This window comes from Rosa chinensis, chromosome 2 (assembly GCF_002994745.2).
Source record: "Rosa chinensis cultivar Old Blush chromosome 2, RchiOBHm-V2, whole genome shotgun sequence".
Lineage (NCBI taxonomy): Eukaryota > Viridiplantae > Streptophyta > Magnoliopsida > Rosales > Rosaceae > Rosa > Rosa chinensis.
Window position 1 is genome coordinate 19,815,977 of NC_037089.1, and position 8,397 is coordinate 19,824,373.

At 36.0% G+C, this 8,397-nt stretch overlaps 1 protein-coding gene across 1 annotated transcript; it reads right to left on the reverse strand.

Moving 5' to 3' along the window:
* Positions 1 to 731: 731 nt before the first annotated feature.
* LOC112188154 lies at positions 732 to 1,767 on the reverse strand. The gene has a single exon (XM_024327202.2). The coding sequence runs from the start codon at positions 1,478 to 1,480 to the stop codon at positions 965 to 967; it is 516 nt and encodes a 171-aa protein (XP_024182970.1). The 5' UTR covers positions 1,481 to 1,767; the 3' UTR covers positions 732 to 964.
* Between the last annotated feature and the right edge of the window lie 6,630 nt (positions 1,768 to 8,397).

Consider the following 8,397-nt stretch of genomic DNA (forward strand, 5'->3'; position numbering starts at 1 on the left):
ACACACTCATGATCCACAAAGGACTATTTGACTTGAATGGCACTAAAGTCCTTCATTTGGTAGGTTATTAATTGAGACCGATACAGATACCAGATCCCTGTATATCTGCTTATTCTTATGAATTGCTTGTTTTGTACGGCATCTATTTATCATCATCCAAACTTTGCTAGCTCCACCATGCAAAATATTGTCGTAGTGCGACGCGTGATTGAAAAGATATATCCAATTTCACATTGATAGGGACGATATATTGTGCCGACCATCTATCTATGTATGTTGTAGTGGCTCCTCCATTAGACCATTACTATATCAACTTGGTTATAATTAGCATATCATTATATAGTGACGACTTTAGTGAGAACACCCCACCAATCCAATCTAACATACTTTCGTGAAGAATTAATTGGAATAAGACGTTGCACCAACCACATGCATTTGGTTTTTGCTTTCCTATTTTCATGGTTCCAAAAGAATGAAGGCTTTGGCTAATTCAACTGATGAGTTGGTAAACAATAGCTATGGAGTATATAGGGGGTAATCAAGACATGATCTGACCTGCCTTTTGAACATATAGTGGATGATTTTTAAAATGAATAGTTGATTTTAGAGAAATCACATTTCTAACTACAAATTGGGTCAGCACGAAAGAACTGAAGTAAATATTGGAATTCTATATAGGTATATATCACAATGTCAGGTACCATAAATCAAAATTCCAATTTTAACAAATAAAAATTATGAGACAATAGTTACGGTACACCTAAAGCTTTCAAATCTTCATTCCCTCTCGACCGAACATTTCCATTCATACAACTTCACGTAACATATATTGAATTTACTTCAAAATCTTTTGAACTAAATAACTGACCAACTTCCATTCAATCGACCTAAAAATGACTTGAAAAAAGAAAAGGATAAATTAAACAAAGAGATAATTGACTTCTAGATATATAATACCATATGATTAGAACGTTGTTCTCCTAGCAACAGCAGAGCTTCTGCTTCTTGGATACATATTCTTGTTGACATCTTCTTCACCAAATTCGCAAGCCTTGTCTTCATCAATCCTTCCAATTCCAACGCTGCGACTACGATTCATCATCGCATTATTGGCTCCGGTACTATTGATGATCTGCTGCTTTCTCCCAAGATCCTCCATATTTTTGTTATAGGCGAAAGTGCTTCTAGCAGAAGCAGCCCTCATGAGCTCTCTGTAATCATCATTGTTGCTGCTGCTTGACGACTTGACGGAGCTGGTGCTGAAGCTTCTTGGCAAAGCACTTGGGACTTGGGCGGTAGGGCAGCCCATGGCCATGCCACCATAGTCGAATCGAGTGGAGCACTCGGTCATGCTCTTGATGTAGAAATCCCTCGCCTTAATCAAAACTCTTATAGGCGCCTTCATGAACCTGCTGAATCTGCTTCCTTTGCTACTCTTGATCGCGTTGCTCATCGTGTAATTGTAACAACAAAACCTCATAAATTTTCGGTTCCGTCCACCAGGATCATCCAAGTTTCCGGGAAATAGTTCAAACGTATATCAAGCTTCCATAAAACAGAAAAATTAATGATTGGAACCCTTAATAAGGGGATATATATAGTATATGATTGTGGAGGAGATTTGTAGATGGCATGGGTTTATACAACGAGCATATAAGGGAATCTCTAATGGTATTGGGTATTATGTGGTTAGGGGTTCATATATATGAAGGCTAATATTATTGGTTAGTGTTGAAAGTGTTGGCTGAGGAAGAGTGACTCGGTCTGGTTATTTTAAACTATTTATTTATTTAGTTGCTGGTATATATAATAAGGGACAGGTCGACAGGAGGTAGCTTCTGTAATTAGGAGGGACTGAAAAAAGTTTGAGGGCAGAGACCTTTTCAAAGATTCAGTTTAAGTCAGGCCGGGTCAGAATTAATTTACAAAGAGTAAAGTAAGTGTGATAAGAACAAGACTACAAGAAATTTGGAATTGCTGGATTCTGTATTTATATCAACGAAAATTCAGAAGCTCCGTTATATCAATTAACTTATAGGAAATAATTGAGTTGAAGCAGCCCTGGGAATATCAGTGGCGGCTGATATATATATATATGTATGTATGTGTGTGTGTGCTGAATCATCATTCTTTTTTTTTTTTTTGAGAATTGAATCATCATTCATATTTGTTTCGTGTTAATTGTTTAAGTTAGTTTGTCCTATACAACAAGCATAAGGATGGCTGAGATTTCGATGCTTTAATTTCTCAATAAGAAAAAGCCAACACGCAAACTATATATATCCAATTAATTTACGTTATAGTTTACATTCAGCACTTGCTGCTGAAATTATATTATCTTGTTAATCTGCTTGTAGGCTTTTCTTTTTAAAATTTTTTTTTTTTTTATCATAATGAGATTTCATTAAACACTCAAAAGGGCAAGAAATGCAGAATTAGCCCAAAAAAACTAATCTGCTTGATGAATTTTAAGAGCTACTGCATAAGCATACAGGTGACATGGTAACTTCATTCATTCAAATGACTATAACGTACATATGTAATTTGTTTTCTTGATTTCTTCATGAGTAAGGTAATTATTAGTTTAGAAAATTACATAGTAGCACATGATCAAAAATGTAAACACAGAAAACCTACTTGCAAAAAGATTTATATAAATAAGGACATGAGCCCAGGCCCAAAAGCCAAATGAATCAAGCCTGATTCCCAATTTTAATGGCAAATGACTAAAATACCGGAGTTTCATAATAATTTACGGCACTGCCACTGTCCAATACCCAAATCTAAACCAAGTTTCATCAATTTCCAAACTCACAGATTTGGAAATCCTTCAAATTCTCCTTCCACAGTGAGAATTTCAGCTAGAAGCTTTGAGGGAAGATGATCAGTGACTCGAAGCGCTCCTAATAGGACCGATTTCACTTCCGAAAGTGGCCGGAAAATGGAGAATTTGGCCGGAGAACATAACTGCTACAGTGACGGTTTTGGCCAAAATTGATGGTTTTCTAGTCAAATCGCCGTGACCCACGGGTACCAACGTGTAGAGGAGAAAGAGAAGGTTCTTTTATGGGTGGTGGCGCACCATTTGGTTGCCGGATGCCGGAGAAATCAAGGAAAAACGGGAGAGGGTCGACGCAGGGGAGAGAGAGGAAGAGAGAGAGAACCGGGAAGAAGAGAGAGAAAAGTGGCTGGGAAGGTTTCTGACATACCCATAGTAACTTTCTTAATTACCATAAACAGTAAATTTCGTATTTCGATTATAACTTTTGCATGCGAAGTCCGATTTTTACGAATTAAATATGCACGAGCTCGGTTTAACATCCTCTACAACTTTCATGAAAAAAAATTCAAATTTTGACCCAGTCAAAAAGTCAACTTTTAGGACCCCCTAAAATATCGAAACTTAAATAAATTGTATAGAAAATCGTCATTCCTCGTTTAATAACAACTAAACATGAAAAATTTGATTCGGGGAGTAACAAAGGTTCTGTAGTTTACTTTGATATACATGAGGAGCAAATTCATGAATTTAGTATCATTAAGGTTCTGTGATTTACTTTGATATGATCGGCTACTGTCAATAATATGATCTGCTAATGTTCAAATTGAATTGATCTGCTACTTTATAGTTTATGATTTATGTTAATGATATGATATTCATTGTTTATGGTTCAAATTGGCTACTGTGTGGAGGTGCAAAAGGGTGATGACACAAGAAATAATCGAACAAAACCAGTGAGAAGAAAAGCTCCGGCACATAGGAAAAAGTACAGTAGCAGAACTAGACGAGTATGAGTGCAGCGAGTGCAGTAGCAGGATTGGACGAGTGTAGTAGCAGGATTAAGCGATGACAAGTGCAGTAGCAGCACTAGACGAGTATGAGTGCAGTGAGTGCAGTAGCGAGATTGGACGAGTGCAGTAGCAGGATTAAGCGATGACAAGTGCAGTAGCAGGACAAGAGTACAAGTGCAGTAGCAAAACTGGACGAGTATGAGTGCAGCAAGTGCAGTAGCGAGATTGGACGGGTGCAGTAACAGGATTAGGGGATGACGAGTGCAGTAGCAGAACACGAGTACAAGTGCAGTACCAGAACTGGACGAGTATGAGTGCAGCGAGTGCAGTAGCAGATTGGACGGGTGTAGTAGTAGGATTAGGCGATGACGAGTGCAGTAGCAGAACACGAGTATGAGTGCAGCGAGTGCAGTAGCAGGATTAGGCGATGATGAGTGCAGTAGCAGAACTAGACACGAGTACAAGTGCAATAGCAGAACTTGACGAGTATGAGTACAGCGAGTGCAATAGCAGGATTGGACGAGTGCAATAGTAGGATTAGGCGATGAGATGAGAGTAGTAGGAGAGTGAGGTCTGAGATTCTTTCTCTTAGCAACGTGTAGAAGAAAGATTTTTTTTTTTGCCTTTTGAGAAGTAACATAAATGGATTATTCTTAGAAAAAAAAAAAAAAAGTAATATAAACAGATTATTCTAAGAAAAAAAAGTAACATAAAGGGATTATTCTCAGAAAAAGAATAAAAAGTAATATAAAGGGATTAGAAGTCAAAAGGAGTAGTTAAGGGGGGAAAAAAGTAACATAAACGGATTATTCTCAGGGGAAAAAAAGTAACATAAATGGATTATTCTCAGAAAAAAAAAAAAGTAATATAAAAGGACTAGAAGTCAAAAGGAGTAGTTAAAGGTAAAAAAATAAATTAACTCATGACATGTGGCAAATAGAGAGCATATTGTCCTTATTTGTAAGATTTAATCTTTATAAAGGGATTACAAGTCAAAATAAGTAGTTAAGGGTAAAAAAGTAAATTAACTCATGACATGTGGCAAGTGGAGAGCATACTGTCCAGAGCATCTTTAGCAGACTCTCTATTTTATCTCATTAGCTATTTTGGAGAGCATGTTTAGCTTTTTATCTATTTTCGCAGTTGCACCAGACTCCTAAGTGACTCTCTATTATAACTTTTAGCTATCTCGCTCCTAAATATAGAGAGTGGGATGAGGCTCTCTATAATTTAAAACATTCCTTTTAAGTTATTTTATGTAATTTATAAATACATTTAAACTATTTAATCTTCATTTAAAAAATAATAAAAATTCAAAACTAGCTAAAATAGAGAGCATTGATGCAGACGTAATTCTAAAGTGGCTAGCTAAAATAACTTTTTAGCTACTTTAGCTAAAATTTGACTCAAAAATGGCTAGTATTACTAAAAATGCTCTTAAGTGTAAACTTTTGTCCTTAAATGTTCAAAACCAAATATTGTGGAGTTTTTTGTATTTTGAAATCCTATCAAATGGGTATATGTAGTTTGCTATTATTAGTTTATCTTTTGAAAATATTATAAGGTAAACTGAAATTTTATACGACGAAGTTCAAAATTAAGTTTATGATGGTATTAAAAGACTGATACTTCAAACAATTATGAAAATAATAAGGTTATGAGATAATTTTCAAACACGTTATACAACAATCATACTAGAATCCCAATAAACAATGTTGGAATGTTGTCTCACATCCCGGATTAAGGTTACGTATCTTCAGTTTACTAATTAAGATGAAGAATCTTGTATACGTAATTAATGTTAAATCATTTCAAAGTTATAGTCTATACTCTATGATCAGTACAACCTCTATTTTGAACAGTAATACTAAGTAGCTCTAATTACATGTATAAATATTATACTAAGTAGCTCTATCTCTATTTTTCTTTTTCTTCTTTTCCTTTTTTTATATACATGAAACTCTACGGTATGTAAGATCCAAAAGATAATGTTACAAACAAAAGAGTCCAATTCTTTTCCAAGGAATTTGTATCTTTGACGAAAAAGAAACAGAAAAAAAAAATTGCCAGATACAATATATTCATGGATATATATATATATATACGGACGCGTTCCAATATATATATATATATATATATATATATATATATATATATATATATATATATACGGACGCGTTCCAAAAAGGACGTCCGCACTTTCGCTAAAGTGCGGACGACGGCGCTACAGCCCAACTCAGGCCACGACGGCGCGGCGCGGCTTGCCGGAGGGAGGCCAGGGGTCGTGCGCGCGGAGGGGTTTGCGGTCGAGTGGAGTCGCCGGCGACGGGTTTTCAGGTGCTCCACAGAACCTGCAGTTGCAGGTGAGGTGGCTGCCCAGAAACCGACAACCCCGACCTCCTCCGACCTCGAATGGTGCCCAGAAGCCTTCTGGGATGCTTCCGGCCTCCTTCCGATTCGCGCCGCCGTCGACGCCTGAACTGGGCTGCAGCACCGGCGTCTGCACTTTAGCGAAGTGCGGACGTCCGCTTCAGAACCCGCCTGTATGTGTGTGTGTGTGTATATATATATATATATATTTATTATTTATAGGCCTACCGACCACCGACTAATGACCACGTAACTATAATGATTGGCGCACATAGAAATTCTAGTACCCTATGATTTTTCGATTCTACTACATGATCATCTCTATAGTGCATGGCACGTTCATGTTCAATTATATGAAAATATTCAATTAATTGACTAATTTTATACATTGTTAGAAAACTAGTACATTACTTATAATTTACTTGGTTACTTTAATACAACCAAATCATCCAAATTAAAGAAAGACCAGTCGGGTTCATGCACTCATATCTTAGTTAAATGAAATGGTGATGATTTCTCGTTGATACAAACAAGTAAAACAAACCCCTAACCTTCTCGCTTTTTTTCTTTCAATAGATTCTTTCCTTATATAACGTAGTTAATAATTTTCAAGGAAAATAAAATTCACACTCCTAAATTTATAATTCACACACTCAAAAATTTTATATTTACATAAACACAAAATTTAAGATATCAAAAAATAAAAAACGTAGAGTGTGGGTTATTTTCATTTTCACTCCTCATTTTCAATTCAGTTAGTTATATAACTACAAATATTCAAGTGTACGTTACACGTAGTATCACACATTTGAACCTAGCTCATTGTATAGTATCGTGATGATCGAGACCATTACAATTTTCAAGCCTGCTTTTTCAATCTAGGTGAGTGACACGGCGTGCCGAGGGGATGAATGAGGAGATGGCGATAGTCAGTTGGACTAATTAAAACTGATACTTGCAGTAGTTGAGCTAAGGCTATATAGCAGAATCATAGCCTCATATACATAAGATTTATGATGAATAGGTAAATGCGACTATGGCAATCCAAAAGAAGATTCTCAAGTCTCAAAAAAAGATTCAATAACTATTCTATGCACTAATATCTGAATAGAACGAGATTTATTTTGAACAAATTATCACAAAAAACAAAAAACAAAAAAAAAAATCACTTTACAATATAACATGTTTTCTGACTTTTTAAACGTAATGTTGGCACATGAATGCTAGCAACTGTTATTTGCCAAAGAGCTGTGTTACAGATCCTAAAAAATTATACAAAAAATCAATATCAAATGATGTGGCATCTGAATTAGCGGCTTACATGTCATGACATTGAATTTAATAATTTCCAGCAAATTACATTGATTTTATTTAGAATATAACTAATCAGCAAAAAAAAAAAAACAAAAGAAAGAATGTGGTTCACCAAACAACCAAATTTGCTGCCGCCCTTCCTCAAACCTAAAAAAAAAACCAAATTTGCAGCAAATTTGGCTACAACCACCCTCCTATTAGACACACTTTTGTAATAGTATCATTTCATAGAGCAAATGACACCTTTTGTTTTTTTCTATTTCACTTGTTTAACATATACACATAATCGTGACAAATGAGAGGGTAAAATTGATTTATCAGAATATAAAGACTTATTAGATACCAATATAAGTATGTGTCTGAAAAAAAAAATAAAGTTAATTAAAATAAAAATATAAAAATGAATTAAAAGAACTAATTTATTTATGCTGGCACATAACACGTGGCACTATGTTGTTAGACCCATATGGAGAGTACGTGTGTATCTAGTATTCCCCAACATAAAAATAAAAGTTTTCATGAGCTTTCCTTACTTGGGTCTGCCACAATATTAAACTATGTAAATGATAAGAACCCAAATATTTATCTCCCACAGTTACCCGCAGACATGCATGGAACGAGGGTGGGGCTGGGTTGCGCTGCAGCCCACCCCAGTTTTTCTGAAAAGAAAAAAATATATGCATGGAGAACAAAGCCTGAGGCCATAAGAGCAACTCCACCGGTTGCTTCTTAACTGGTCACCAGCTAAGAAAAGCTGAGGTGGTGACCATGGAAGAGAAAAACAAGCTTCCAGCGATGGGCTTCTGACTAGGCAAAATCCACCCTTTCTTGACCGAAGCCAAGAAAAAAGTCAACGGCCTGACATTTTCTTGACCCAGCCAACCCATCTGCCAGCTCGGCGCAACTGATAATGTGGGTGAC